General features: G+C 40.2%; 1 protein-coding gene across 1 annotated transcript in view; it reads right to left on the reverse strand.

Annotated features, from left to right (window-relative positions):
* LOC113022072 (plexin-A2-like) overlaps positions 1–16,408 on the reverse strand; it is a 94,097-nt gene that overhangs the window by 58,240 nt on the left and 19,449 nt on the right. The window contains exons 2-3 of the mRNA XM_026167080.2: positions 14,074–15,425; positions 8,825–9,007 (exon numbers count right to left, since the gene is read on the reverse strand). Coding sequence (XP_026022865.1) covers positions 8,825–9,007; positions 14,074–15,297 — 1,407 coding nt within the window. The 5' untranslated portion in view covers positions 15,298–15,425. The remainder of the gene's footprint in view (positions 1–8,824; positions 9,008–14,073; positions 15,426–16,408) is intronic.

Genomic DNA, 16,408 nt, shown 5'->3' on the forward strand with positions numbered 1-16,408 from the left:
AGGAGCAGTCTAATTGAGACACATTGATGAGCGCATCCATATGCTGCACGGAGCCTGGATACTAAGATGGTTATCCTGGTGACCTTTCACCCTGGTTACACCCTTTCTGTGGCAGGCTTGACCTTTGCTATGGCCCTGCTGTTGCAGTGATCCACTCATGATATTTATTGTCATGCCCCATTTCCACTGAGACTGTCCATTTGGGGGTGATAGAATAGGATTGGAGAGGTGACCCTGTGCTCCTTAGAGGCTCCTGGGAGTCTGAATCATGCCTGCATGTTCTGTCAGCGTAATGGCAAACTCTGGCCTTTAAAGGCTGCACTTAACAGTGGTAACGATGGATTACTACTGCTCACCCAAAACTTAATGCTTACCTCCTGAACAAACACGAAGTCTCCCTTTCTCTCAGTGTTTTATTTTTATTTTTTGCCAGTCTTACTTCCCCTTCATTCTTAATATGTCCTTGTTTTTTTTCCACTTAATATCCCTGCCTTTCTTCCTCCATATCTGTTGCTTCTCCTTTTTCCCCAGTGGTCATCCTTCTTTCTTTGTCTCACATTGCCTGACTGTTTTCTCTTTCTCTCTCTCCTCCACTGTCAGCCTATCTTGTCTTTTTCCCTGATGGCTCATCAAATGAAAGAGCTGCAGTGATGCTATCTGTGCCCCCAGTCTGGACCAGTATGTGTGTGTGCGTTGTGTCAGACAGATTGCTCCTCATAAGACTGAGGCCCCCGGGCTAATGTCACAACAGTCCTCTCACACATTTCCTCAGTCAGCTGCACGCTCTACAACTGTGCAGGAACCAGAGCCTGCAGTCCCAACAAGTCAATTCAGTTAGATCAGAAGAATGAGCTTTATAGGAACTTGATTATAATAACTTGCTACAGTACAAAACATGACAGACAATGAGCTGAATCAACTTTATGAATCCCACAGAAAGGGGTCATCCCGTGGTCTGTGGGACTGGACAAACACATCAATCTTGAAGAATTGAGTAGTTCATACTTGTGTGATTTTTGTCAGTCAATTCAGCAACATATTTAGCGAGCATTTGTGTTTGATTGCTTTTCTTTGCTTGCCTCCCCGCCTGCCTCATCAAGGCAGGTTCAGCTGAATTTCTTTTAGGCTTACCTTGATGAGTAGTTACACATGCAATAGACTGTGAAGGGCTTAGTATACTTGGCCTGCACCAGAGAGTTTTAAAAAATATTTTATAAAAACAAATATTTAACAAGCTTCTCCATTACTCTACCGTAAAATTAAAATTATAAATGAATGATTAATAGAAAGACTTTTTTTGGTATCCGGGCGATTATTTTGAGTCAGTTTCAGATATGAAGATTTGAGTTGTCTTTCAAATCGGGAAGAGCCTCAGAAAGGAGAGACATCCATGGCATCTGAGGAAGAGCCTCAGAAAGGAGAGACATCTAAGGCAAGAAGAGGGGTCCCTATTTGCCTCCAACTCTCTCAACAACACCAACGACCAGGACAAGGGACCACGACCTTCCCCAGTCCCCCAAACCCCTGACAGGCCATCACCCTCCTCCCCCTCCCTTTCTCCCTCCTCCCCACACCTGAAATTCACTGAGGAGATGATGGAGCGGGTCAATGCTGGGCTCAGATCTACCCCCCGTCCCAATCCCTTTTTGTCCCCCATAAACCCCCCACCAGAGCGGCCAAAGGTTCGCCATCGAGCCCCACCCTCAACAGAGCAATCGAAGTCACATTGCCCAGCCTCGCCCCCCTTAGTTCCTCTTCATGCCCTGTCTCCGCAGTCTGATGCGTGATGTGTGAAGGGTCCGGGCTGTGAGGATTATGGCAGTGATGACTTTTCCCAGGAGAAGCTGGGACCCTGTTTACTAGAAGGTTTTAAAATTTCTGTACTTTTAGGTGACAGGAGACATGTGGCCTGGTCAAAACACAGAGAGCAGCACTCTAAAAGATCTTTAAACATAGTAAACATACCTTGTGTGCCACAGACTGCTCCCAAACACGAGGGGACAAGTAATACCTCTAAAACACTTAAGTTGGCTTTATTAAACATTAGATCTCTAGCTGGGAAAACATTTTTAATTAATGATTTAATCACTGAGCACAGCCTTGATTTTATGTTTTTAACTGAAACTTGGTTGGACCAAAGTAACAGTGGAGCTGTTCTCATCGAGACGACCCCTCCTAACTACAGTTTTATCAGTGAGGTCAGGGCGAGCAGGAGAGGAGGAGGGGTTGCTGTCTTATTGAATGAATCATTTCAATGTAAGCAGCTATCTCCTGGAAGTTTTCAGTCTTTTGAATATGTGGCTTTACAGCTGAAGGCCCCATCCAAAGTTGTGTTTCTTAATGTTTACAGGCCTCCCAAATACTGCACAGACTTTTTTAATGACCTCAGTGAACTGCTGTCTGTGATCTGTGTTGATTTTGACTGTGTAATTATTGCTGGGGATTTTAACATTCATGTGGACAACCCTCAGGACAAAGGGACTAAAGACCTGAGTAACACTCTGGGCAACTTTGGGCTGACTCAGCATGTAACAGAGGCCACACATAATAGAGGACACACTCTTGACCTACTGACCTCCAAGGCCTGAGCATTCCAAAGGTTACTGTGTCTGATGTGGGCCTGTCTGATCATTACTGTGTTTTCTTTGAAAGTAAAATCTCAGCCCACACAAATATATCAACAACAGTGATAACAAAACGGTGTATAACTGAACACAGTAGTGCAATTTTTAACCAGGTCTTCCCATTAACACCTGACCTGTCCAGAGGGTCAGTCAATGAGCTCGTCAATAGCTTCAATGCTAACATGTTAAATGTAATGGACACTATTGCTCCCATTAAGGTGAAGGTTATCTCTGGAAGGAAAAAGTCTCCATGGAGAAACTCCACACTGGTGAAAAATGAAAAAAGAGAGTGTAGGAAAGCTGAGCGCAGATGGAGAAAAACAAACCTCCAGGTTCATTATGACATTTATAAAGAGAAACTTCACAATTATAATTTACAACTGAGGAATGCAAGGAGGTCCTACTTCTCTGACATCATCACTAAAAACAGCCATAATGCTCGGGTCTTATTTTCTACAGTTGACAGGCTAACAAACCCTCCTGTGTCAGTGGCAGCTGAACTTCATTCGACCATGGCCTGCAATGACTTTGCCAAATTCTTCACTGAAAAAATCCAAAAAATTAGACAAGCAATTGGTACATCAACAGCAGATCCAGGATATGTACTGTGTCCACCAAAAAACTGTTTAAACACCATGAAACAGTTTCAACCTATTAACAGCAAAGACCTGGAGGACATCTTAGGTCAACTGAACTCCTCCTCCTGCTGTTTAGATGTCCTGCCAACAAGTTTTTTCAAAAAGGTCTCAAAGACTTTAGAGTCAGACCTGTTACAGATCGTCAACTTTTCTTTACTATCAGGTGTGTTTCCAGAATCACTAAAAACTGCTGTAATCAAACCTATACTGAAAAAGGACAATCTTGACAAGACACAAATGAACAACTACAGGCCGATTTCAAATCTCCCGTTTTTAAGTAAGATCATTGAAAAAGCAGTTTCCCAACAGCTCAGTTACTTCTTAAAACAGAATAATTGCTACGATGCCTTCCAGTCAGGTTTTAGACAGAACCACAGCACTGAAACCGCTCTGACCAAAGTGTTTAATGACATATGTCTGAATACAGACAGTGGAAAAATGTCAGTCCTAGTTTTACTGGATCTCAGTGCAGCATTTGATACAGTTGACCACAACATATTACTCAAACGACTGGAGAACTGGACAGGTCTTTCAGGAACTGTACTAAACTGGTTCAAAACATACGTAGAAAACAGGAAATACTTTGTATCAATAGGTAACTTCACATCTGAGCAGACAAGTATCACATGTGGAGTTCCCCAAGGTTCCATCTTGGGACCCCTTCTGTTTAACATCTACATGCTCCCACTGGCACAGATTATAAACAACAACAAAATAAACTATCACAGCTATGCAGATGACACACAAATATATATCACAATGTCACCAGGAGACCGAGGCCCTGTACAGGCTCTTGGTAAATGCATTGAGGAAATCAATGACTGGTTGTGCCACAATTTTCTCCAGCTAAACAAAAACAAAACTGAGGTAATAGTCTTTGGCGCCAAAGAAAAACGATTACAGGTCACCAGAGAACTTCAATCTATACATCTAAAAACCACAAACCAGGCGAGAAATTTGGGTGTAGTGATGGATGCAGACCTAAACTTAGAAAAACACATTAAGACAATAACAAAGTCAGCTTACTATCACCTCAAGAATATATCAAGGATAAAAGATCTGATGTCTCAACAGGACCTGGAAAAACTAGTCCATGCATTCATCTTTAGTAGGCTTGATTACTGTAACAGCATCTTTACAGGTCTACCTAAAAAATCAGTCAGACAACTACAGCTCATTCAGAACTCTGCTGCTCGAGTCCTCACTAAGACCAAAAAAGTGGACCACATCAGTCCAGCTCTGAGGTCTTTACACTGGCTGCCTGTCCGTCAGAGGATAGACTTTAAAGTTCTGATGCTGGCCTATAAAGCTCTGAATGGTTTAGGACCAAAATACATCAATGACCTCCTGACCCAGTATGAACCATCCAGATCCCTCAGGTCATCTGGATCCGGTCTTTTATCAGTTCCCAGAGTCAGAACCAGACACGGAGAAGCTGCATTCAGATTTTATGCTCCTTATATCTGGAACAAACTCCCAGAAAGCCTCAGATCAGCTGAAACACTCAGTTTATTTAAATCCAGGTTGAAGACTCACCTGTTCTCAGCTGCATTTGAATAAAGCACCAAATCCACACTTTAAGCTTAAATTTCAAAACTTACATTTAACTACTGATTTTATCTACTGTTCTGATTTTATCTGTTTTGATTTTATATACTGTTGTTTGTTTGTTTGTTAATTAGTTAGTTAGTTTATTTGTTTGTTTTAATCAATTTTAAATCATGCTTTTTATTTGTTCTTGTTTCTAATGTCTCTGTAAAGCACTTTGAATCACCTTGTTGTTGAATTGTGCTATACAAATAAACTTGCCTTGCCTTGCCTTAAATAAACAGATTGTATTTTTGTGTTTTTGGACTGCCAATTAATGGTTTAATTGGTTTATTTTTTATATAGCACATTTAATTACAACAGGAGCGTTGACCAAAGTGCTGTACAAGAATGCAACATACATTAGATAAAACAACAAGCTTTGCTACCATTTAGACAACTGACAGAGTCAATAAACGGTTAATAATGTGCTGAAATGTGTAACAACATGAAGACTGTCTGTTAGTGTGCACTATCATCCCCTTTTAAACAGTCACCCGAAGTACACTTGTGGCCTTTTCAGAGAGTTTCTTTGTTGGTATCTGTTTGATAGAAGAGCTAGGAGCTCTACAACCAGAGGCTCTCTGTTCTTCAGCCATGAATATCTTTTTAAGCTCTAATTATGTAGCACAGTTATTGGCTGGCCCATGTGTTGTGTTTACTGTCACTGTAGAGATATAAGTCGTGTTCATGTACAACGTCGTTTTCCTGCCAGCGCTTGTTAGGCTTTCCAGTGCTAACGCACACGGCAGATATGTGTGAGAGGCGTGAACTGGGGTGCCAGTTAGCTCGTGTTCTGCATTTTATTTTTGGCACGGCAGCTGGTACCAAGGTTGCTCAGGGATTCTGTGATTATGTGGACGGCACAAGAAAAAAAAAATTGTGATGATTACAAAGAAAATACCAAAATCCACAGTGACTTAGTCAGACTGTTAAAGCATTTGACCCTGGACTGTGTTTGTCTAAGGCTTTTGACCTTGTTTCTAAAAAATTAAATCTTTAAAAGGCTGTTCTTAAAATAGCTAGGAGCCATAGTTAAGCCAGTGCTACTTAAACAAGTGTAAAAAGAGAATTTGTCGCAGGCTATGTTCAGATGCAGATTTGCTGTGTTATATAAGGGAACAGAATGGTATTTGCTGAATGACTCAAAATAAACTACAGAGCTTGTGTTCACTGTTATAAAGAAACATGTCACCCAGTGTAAATGTGAAACAGTTATGTGTGTTTTAGCAGTTTTTTGACAGCAGCTGAGCTCAGAATGATTTAAAATAATATACATCTGGTTTGCACAGGAAATACTAGTCAATTTAATATTGGATTTGATCTTTTTTGCCTTTTACAGAAAAAAAAAAGTTTCATATCACCAACTTATCTGTAAAAGAAAATTAACATTAGATTTTAAGACATTCGTACAAGGCGCTATAACCATGAGGCTGAATCCTGGAATTGAAAAGAACTGGAAATCATATTTTAGGGTTTGAAGCAGAGAACACACACATGTTTTTGAAGTTTTAGGGAGCAGCATGAACTAAAACTTGCACAGAACACTTAGGTACATTTAATTATGTTTAGAAACATTTAAAAATTCTTATTAAGCGGAGCAAAATCATTTTCTAAATCAGTGAAGTGGTCCTCGAGGTAATTTGTAATGCTAAAAGCTATTCAACCCAAAATCCACCAGGGCACTGTTAAACAAGAGCCACTACAGCTGCATAATGTCCTTTTACTTTAACACAAAGGAACTGAAGGAACAGACGTGCGCTTCAGTTTTGGCTCAAGTAGTCATGGATGGAGATTTACATCAATTTGTTCTCAACTAAGAGCGACTGTCTGAGGGCTGAAGCACAAAATGTGGTGCTGCTGTACCTTTGTTCAGCTGCGTAATGTCCTCCTACCATAATAACCATGATATACTTAACAAAACCAGTTATGCTAATTAGATCATTAATTGAACAGATTATTGCATGAATTTCTGTTAATGGATTAGGGATCATTATTACATCCGCGTGGGTGAGACACAAAAGCTGCCAGACGTGATGTATTTCAGCAGTGTATATCGCAGAGATTTTGATAAATTTGGTAATTTTACATGTGAAAAATTTGTCGTGTCAGCAGATGTATCTGATATAACAGTATCTGCTTTGCTTCTACAATATAATGTTAACGTTGCTCCAGGACCATCACTTGAACTGACCAGTCACATGTTTGTGATGTCACAGCTTTGCAAGTCAGGCAAAATACCGAAGTTTAGCACTTCCTGCAGAGAAAAATGTGATGGTGGGGGTTTGTGTCCAATGTGGAGATATTATTTTTAGACTTCGTGCACTATTAAGTTACTGTCAATCGATGTTTGGGTAAGTTTAGATGCTAAAACTGATCGGTTATGTTTAAGTATCATTTTGTATCATCAGTTTGCATGAATGCATATCCTTGCACAGTGTTAACTATATCTTAAGACGCTTTTCTGGCAGAAACCCTTAAAGGCAAATGTCTTTTATTGTAATTAGTATGCAAGTGCTTTATTTGAAGAGCACTTTTAACTGACATAAAGTCACAGCACAACAAAATGATTGCAATCATTTTAAAAAATTGTTAAAAAACAAAACAAAACTATTGCTATCAGTATGACACCATGTTACAGGATTTAAAAAGTAATAAATGAAAGAAAAAAAGAATCTCAGCAGAAGGCCTGGTTAGACAGAAGCCTTTTCAAATGCCTTTTGAAGGAGTCCACAGAGTCAGCTAAATGTAGCTGGAGGGGTAGACTCTAGGTGTCACAGACTGAAAGGCTCTGCCCCTGCTAGTCTTCAATCTGGTAGGCAGAACTAATAAATTTTGATCCTGCGACTGAAGACTGCGAGCGGTAGTGTGTTTAATAAGATGTTGAGATAAATGATCTGGACCTAGTCGATTTAGTGCTCTGTATATAAGTACAGAAAAAGCATTCTCAAAATCGACTGGGAGCCAGTGTGAGGAGTATAAAATAGGGATAATGTGAGCTCACTTGCGAGAACTTATAAGGAGTCTGACTGCAACATGCAGCATTTTTTTTCCCCTGAGTTACAAAGATATGATATCTCAAACACATAACTGCTCAGCTCCTGTGATGATCCTGGAGCAGCAGCAATTATGATGTTCGATATCAGATCATGCCATGCAGTTCTGCTAAGCTTGTTTTAAAAAGCTGCCAAATATGGGATTGAGATAGTTAAGCTCGGAATATCTGATTGCACGGTGGAGAAATGAACCTGCTGTCACAGTGATGTAGTCCTGGCTTGAGCTTGAAGCTTTCAGTTTTTCATGTTAGAACTTGAAAAAGTAAAGTTTAAAGATAAGCTGAATAGACACACAGCATTTGTGACTAAAAAGTATGTAAATCGCCAATATTTATAAAAGGGAAGTCCTGAAATACTGTACAACACATTTAATTTTGAAGTGTCTCGTTTTGTCAGTCCCTTTGAATGATGGAGGCAGTTACCCATGTCCTTTCGTTTATTCATTCACCCAAAAGTTTTATAGAAGAGCAACATGATGCCATGGGATTGTAGTGTAAGAGCATGCCACGGGCATGTTTTGTGTCATTTTTGCACATTTTAAGTATGTTCAGTGTTACAGGGAATAATTAATCATGTAAAAATACATTTAAAAATGCATAAGCAAAAACAAAATGTAGTGTTAACACACAAAATTTCATGGCATGCCATTCATATGGTGTTTCATGTTACCACATGACCCCAAACTAATTATCACAGGAGGCAGAGCAGCCTTAAGAAATCATTGATGTGTTTTGTGTAGAAACGCAACATGGTAAATCATCAAAAGATGCATAATCTCTTCTCATCTTTCCCATGTCTTGAGATCTACCAATTCACCACAAACAATACAATTCATGCATGTCAGATTTCATTCTTTTTAAAACAAGATAAAAAATCCTCTCATGTTTGCCAGTGACTGTTAGTGTATAGCTGCACTCACCTTCTTAAGTCGTCCACTCCTGGTCCCCAGGAAGACCACACTGTGTCCACCGTAGATGTAGGAAGTGACAGAGGTCAGCCTGTCCCTGCTCTCAGTGAACACTGTCCGACCTGACACCAGCTGGGAACCCCCCAGGGGTTGGTTTATATCCAGACCGCAGAAGTGATCATCAATGGGAACAGGCTGCGTGGAGAGAAGGAGGGTGTGCGAGTGAAAATATAGAAAAGATTAAGATAATGATGGCAGAGAGTTGTGTTTTTGAGACGAAGTGAGGAAGAGAACCGGAGAGAAGGTGAAAGGAGGAGGGATGGAAAAGCAGTGAGAATGAAATGAAGGAGGAGTGGGTATGACAGATATAAGGAGAGGAAATAGATGTAATGAGAGAGGGTGAAGAGAGCTAGTGGGGGCCAGAAACTGACTGAAATTGCTGTAGACACATGCGAATATAAGAGGAGAACTCAGAGTGACTTATGGTAAGCCTAACATGCATTAAGCGCACGATTTTCAGGGTTAAAAATTATTACTTCAAAAGGGTTTGTGCTGCTGGGTTTGTGAACACGCCTCAGAGCGGGCAAATTTGCGGAGCAGAATAATTGCTGATGGCAAACACGAGAGACGGCGTGTATTTTGCGCCTGTTTCTGTGATTTTTAGATCGCTTGATCTGACATCACAGAGCACAAGAGATGTTAGGTTTTGATTGGGCATCAAAGAGAGCTGCACGCTTAGCAGTCCTATTGCATCTTCTAACATGCACCTCAAACTTTTGCTAATTGCCTGTCACTTAATATATAAATCTACCCTTTTAGGGCTTTTTTATTGTTGTTTTAAATCCTCCATTTCTGAAGCATATATTATTCGTTAGCCCTGAAATGATCAACTAAATGTGATCAATTAAGTGAGCATACCATAAATGTATCTAATATCGCACCACTGCCCAGTTCTTTTTGCTCATGCACTTTACCTCCAGTCTTATAAACAAGAAATAGAAGATCCATCTCTCATTTTCAAGATTCCCTCTGGACCCACAAAAGTGTTGCACATATTGCCAAATAGTCAATGTGAAATTCTGCTGCTGAAATTTTAATGACATGCCTATCTGTACACTAAATAAATATATGTGGACACTTACACATATATGCTGTAAATTAATACTGGATTTAGTAGTTGTACTAAAAGCAGAATTGCTTTGGTTGCTTTTTTGACCATTTTGGTTTGAATTTAATCATCAACTGTTGGACTTCCATCAGATTTTGTGGTCTTCTGGGGATTAATCTTCATAATCTTCAAATAACTTCTTGCTGTTGTGACACTTGCGATTGATGATTGAATGGAGTGTCATTTAAAACTTGATGCACACATTTGAGAAAATGCACTCAAATCTAGTACCGCCAGGTTAAAGTTTACGTGAAGATAATTAATCTGAATTTTAGAAGCAGGACCACTGCTCCTACACTCCCCTTCTGGTCCTTTGTCTGTATATGCATTAGGGCTGCCACAAACAATTATTTTGATAGTTGACTAGTCACCGATTATTTTTGCGATTAGTGGACTAATCAGATCATGCATCCATTGGACGTAAAACGTACAGCTTATTGCACCAGCATGCATCTGCTCTTATATAACTATCATTAGCTTACAGCTTTAAGTGTTTAAGGTATGTGCTAACTAAAAATAAAGACAAGATGATAGTTTATAAAATTTTAATGACATTTGCAGATTGTTTCGGTGAAATTTAATAAAGTCCTTGATATCTAAAATATAACGGGACACCGGAGTATATTCTCGAGCATCTGATAATCAGTTGTCTGCTTGAGGTTTATTCAGCTGTGTAAAAACTATAACTTTAATCTCAGCCAAACCGATTTACTCAGGAACAAATAAAATACTAAAAAAAAGGCAAACAATAAAATTTTTAAGTTATCTAAGGGATTTGTATATCATGTTTAACCTGAGTAGCGGAAGACAGCGGTGGGTTTGAAAACGATTTGCCAGGAGTCCGGTGTTCTCACGGGCTCTAGTGAGCCTTGCCCCCGGCTAGCTATCGAGCTGGTGGGTAACAGACGTCTCCGAAAACGTCGGAGCGCTTTTGAAAATATGAGATGTCTTGATATGTTAAACGTTTATTTTGTGACCCAGAAAGAATAATAAGAGTAATATTAAAACTAATTAGCTGCCGCCATTGTTGGAAACTGAACTAGGCTGCGCTATGAATTCTGGGACACAGCTTCTTATTCTTCTTCGGGGTTTAACGGCAGCTGGCATCCTTGTACATGCAGTGCTGCCATCTTCTGTTTCAGTCCGTTATTACACTCTTAAATCCTACTACTTATTCCTGCGTCTTTTGGGATCTTACAAAGCTTCAAACGACGCGTCGACTATTAAATCAGTCGTCGACGATTTTGATAGTCGACGTAATCGTGACTAGTCGACTAATCGTTGCAGCCCTAAAACACTAAAACGTGTTGTTCTCATTTTCCCAACCCCTCTTTTTCATTCACTTCTGGATCTGCCTGGCTCAGGAGCCGCTGCCAGTCCGCTCTCAGGCCTTCCCCAAACCGCACCATCAGTTCACAATTCTTCATCCACCATTGTCAAATAATAATGAGGATGTGGTCTCAGCCAGTGACTGATCCAGTAAAGATTCTTAACTTGCACTAGATGGATTAGCACAAGAAATATACAGGCTTATTATTAGGTTTATACTTTGGTTTAGTTTATAGTTTCCAGATGGTGTGTCTTCAGGACTTCGGTTATTGTTTAACTGTTCTTGTATTGACACTATGCAGACTTTTGTGATTTACATGAATTATCTCATCTTTTGGAGCACTGCCATGGCATCGAACATAAGTTTTAGGAAACCCTGACGTTTATGCTGATTCCAATATCTGGTCAGTATTTCACTTGGGAAAAAAACTTGCATTTGACCTCAAGAGTGTGTGCACCAGAGACCCTGTGTAGTTTGTCTTTTTCTCAGATTTTTAGATTGCTTGATCTTCTAACGTGCACCTCAAACCTCTGCTAATTGCCTGTCACCTAATATATAAATCTACCCTTTTAGAGCAGCTATTTTTTATCCTCTGTTTCTGAAACACATTAGGCTAATGATCAAATTTTATTAAAGTAGCATAGTTGCCTTTTTTTTTCTTTTGGTTAAATGTTGTTATGCTAACAGTAGTGTGATGGATTGCTATTGAATTAAATACTGTAGGTCTCTCTGTTTGGTGTTGAGAACGCCTTAATGCCCAATGAAGCCATTTTCAAGCGCCTTCTTTGTGGCAATTCATTGTGTTGTTCCCTTATCAGGAAGGAAAAGTAGACCTAGAGGAAACTTTGAAAGGATCAACTTGAGAATTGAATGACCAAGGGCCAGATTTACTATATTCGGCAAAATAGCATGTGAGCCCAATCCCCAAATAGTTCTCATAGGTGTGATTAGTTTTATGTGTGATTTACAAAATACAGATACAGGTACAGTGAGTTAATTTCCAGATCAAATGCAAAAAAATAAGACAGGCTTATTTTAGCAGTTAATTGCATGTCCCATTTGTTATTAAATACTTAATTTGCATAATTGATATTTTGTGCCTTAAAAAAGGAACTCCCCAAACGGTCAGCTACAAAAATCTCTGAGTTCCCACCTCTTACACTTTAAGTGATATTATCATTTCACTTAAAGCACCCAGCTGCCAATTTAAAGCCTCAGTCATTAGCTGTGAATTTTATGTCTTATTTGCCCAGCAACTAGCAGAATACTTCTACATCTACATCTACATCTAGATGTAGAAATGTTGCTATTACAAGTGTATTCTAAAAATCTTAAACTAAGAGCCCATCAAATTAAGTTTATGGATTATTGTACATTACAGGCAAAACGTATGATTGCATTAAATTGGAAAACATCAGATCCTCCTGCTATTGGTGCTTGGATAAATTCTTTGGCACAGTGTATGGCAATGGAAAGGATAACGTACTTTCTCAAAAACAAGTTAACATATTTTGATGAAATTTGGAAGCCATTTAAAAACTTTATAAAAGAAGTAAACATCGGACAACTCCTGCAGGAGTGTGGATGAGGAGAAAATTGTTTAGTATGTGCTAGCTATTTCTATTGTCTACTTTTTTTTTCTCTCCTTTCTTTTTTGTTTCCTTGAATATGTATAAATGCCACATATTGTACAAATGTATACATATTTTATGTGGGTTTGGTTTTTTTTTTTTTTTTTTGTAGGTTTGGAAGAGAGCAGGGTGGGAGGTGAGGGCGGGGAAAAAGGGTTCCTATTACAGCAGCATATAATTGGGAAAACAAACCTTTGTATGTTGTTGCAAAAAGCAATAAAATTTATATTTAAACTAGCAGAATAAGAAACTGCCATTATTGGCACTGAATCAACAGAGTGGAAAGGTTTTGGGCTTTTCAAGTGGTGATCTGCCGTGGCTATACAATGTTGTTACATGCATGAACACTTATATAAACTGTACTGACCACAGAAATCATACCTAATGCATCACCATGCCCAACTGGTGCTTGATTTGACTGAGTATTTATGTAACCAGAGAACTAAAGTATCCAATGAGACACATTACAGACACATACAGCATATGAATACAGAGAGAGAGATTTCTTTTGCGATTGCGTTGGTGTTATGGATAACATTACATCTCATTTATTTGATGACATGGTTTAATCAAAGTACATGTTGGGAACCACAAGAGTGATTTACCGCATGCGATAAATATCATTGTTTTCACGCTTCACTTTCAACTTGCTTCCATGAAAGCCTCTCATTATGCAGAATTATAGCTTTTATAAAGGCACAGACTTGGACATTCACAAGAAAGGCAGTTTTTTCTCAAGATCAAGAACAGGTCTCAGAGGGCTCAAAAAATGCTGACAGCGACAAGAGCAGAAGGAGGGAGATGGGGAAAGAGAGGGAGAGAAAGGGGAGGAGAAGGAGGCGGGAGTCGGTGCCTAAACCCCTGAATGAAATCAGAGCTCAATACAGAATTCCTCTGATTAGCATTGTGGAAATAATCTCCTCCAGCTCTTCTGCTCTCATGGGATCTTGAAACCTGAATAGTGTCTTCAGCATAGCACAGACTGCCTATCTATCAGCTGTTTAGGCTGCAATCATACTTGCAAGTCTAACTTTCAGTACAGCTCTACTATATCACTGCTACACACTACTGTGTGATACTTTCGCTAAATATATGAAGTTCAAAGCAGCATTTCTCCCTAAAATCTACCTACCGCCTTGGTGCACTGCACGTCCTTTCCCAGCAGCCAGTGCAACTCCAGATTTCCTTCTCCTTGGTAGCAGGACTGCAGCCGCTCCTTAATGCGGGTGTTGATGTCCTGGATGGTGAAGATGCAGAGAGCAGAGTGATCTGGAGGGTCGTGGTACTGCTTCTGTCCTTTCGAGAACACAGCAAAGAGCACATCCTCTTGAGCACTAATGTTGAGTGACTTAGCCAGAACCCTGCCGGCCTTGGACAGGTAAGCTGCCTGCAGCAGACGGTACTCCTCGCCTCTGTGAATGCACCCCACAGGAAGTGACACATACGAGTGGAACTTCTTGTCACCTTTGCACAGGCGGATGATGCGGGATGTGTAAAAGAGGTCGCCAGGGGAGCCACCTGCAGGCATCCCGTTCTCTGGAGTCTCCGGCTGGACAGTCATGAAGTAGACAAAGCTGCTGCTGGCAAAGCCATAGATGTAGTAGATGTCAAAGTGTGGCACAAGAGCCAGTGTGTCTGAGGGGATTTTAATCAGAGAAGAAACAAAATCAGTGTGAAGCTCATAGTCCAGCATGGCGGAGGATTCTGGGTCACGAGGCAGCTTTCGGCTGGAGATAGTTGGAAAGTAGTCCTGTTTTCCGCCTACGGCAGTGCCGATGTATAAAGTCGCATCCTGACCCTGAGAGGGTACAACAACTCCATACATCGTCCCAGTCTGGTTGTCACTGGACAGGTAGTGCTCTTTCTTATGCGTGGGCTCCACAAGGATGAACAAATCATCCAGCCTCATCAGCTTACAGACGCCCTGGTAGAGGCTGCCACAGGCCAGCAGCCGGTTGTGAGAGTAGTCGATAAGCAACAATTTGTTAACATTGTCAGTGGAGGCCAAAGGCTCGGAACAGGGCTGGACAATTAGTGGAGGATAACATGCTTTGTTGTCATACTCTGGTCCTGTATCATGAGACACCAGGAGTGTTAGATTAGAAGACAACTTGTAAATTCGATTGACAGCTCCAATGTACAAAGCCCCAGTAGACTGATGCACAGTCAAGTGGTTCAGCGACCACTCCCTCCTCTCTGATTGGAAGGTGTTCATAGTTTGTCCTAGAGTCATCTTTTGATTCAGAGAGATTAGAGTCAATAGCCACAGTGCCAGGGGCCATGACATGACCTTTAGAGGACCGTGACCTTTAGTGAGGCCGCAGTAAGTCCATCCTTTATACAAGCACGTTCCCATCCCCACGTGGCTCTGAAAAGTATTGAGCTCAGACAAACAGGGTTGTGTGTCAACAAGTAGCAGGATTGTCCAGAAAAAAGATCAGCTCAAGCGGGGTCTTGTTCTCCTCAAGTGAGCTTCACATCATTCTGAAAAAGAAAAGACAGACATTTGTTTTAGATCTCAAAAAATCCTTGATTCTTTCAAGTGTGAAAGATTGCTTTTCAGGATATCGTTAGGCACTAAAACCCTAGAAATGTCTTGTTTTCTTCTCTAGCTCTGCTTAGTCAGACACATGAGACATCAAAGAAACAAGTAATCATTTGTTCAAACTGTCTCCCCATATTTACTAGCCTGAGAGATGGTCCAATATTCCCCATATCAACAGGGGGGCTCATTATATTCGCCTTTCTGTAAGAGAGACCTAACTGTGGCCTATTACTTGAACAAAGCAGTGACACAATGTAGCTGCGCGTTCCCTCTGTTTGGGTGGCTAATTAAATGATCCAAATGTATTAATTATGCATCCATATTTTGGGCTCCCTGTTTTCCTTCCTCCCCTCTGCCTTGTTCGTTTAAATGGTTGAATCCAGGAGGAATTAATCACTCTCCAATGCGGCCGACATTCCTAAATTAATCAGGCTTTTTCCAGGGATGGCAGGGAGTCATTAGAGATTCAGAGCCTGGCAGCATCAACTCACACTTCCCTTTTTAATTTCATTAGCATATTTTATGTAAATATTTCCAAGGGACAAACAATGTCCGTCAAACACATGACGGACAAAAAAGATGGATGAGTTAGCCACATGAATGTTTGATGGATGTACATTTTTAATTTATTTATTTTTTACTGTTATAACGTTAATATAAAATATCTTTTTGTCGCCCATATGGCCAGACAAAATAAGCTTATCTACAATAAAAAGAGGGTCTTTTTTCCTCTATATAAAGACTGATGTTTTATGATGGCAACACAAGCATCGTAGATAAAGTAGCTTCACATATGCCGTTACTTCATCGATGTCCATTAAAAGAGTAATAAAACTGTCTGCATAGGAGGATACATCATAAATTAAAACACCTACATCACTCTAAATCCTGCCTGTGTGCTGCCTGAAGCTTCTCCAATCAT

Source organism: Astatotilapia calliptera, chromosome 5 (genome assembly GCF_964374335.1).
Source record: "Astatotilapia calliptera chromosome 5, fAstCal68.1, whole genome shotgun sequence".
NCBI classification, from domain to species: Eukaryota; Metazoa; Chordata; class Actinopteri; order Cichliformes; family Cichlidae; genus Astatotilapia; species Astatotilapia calliptera.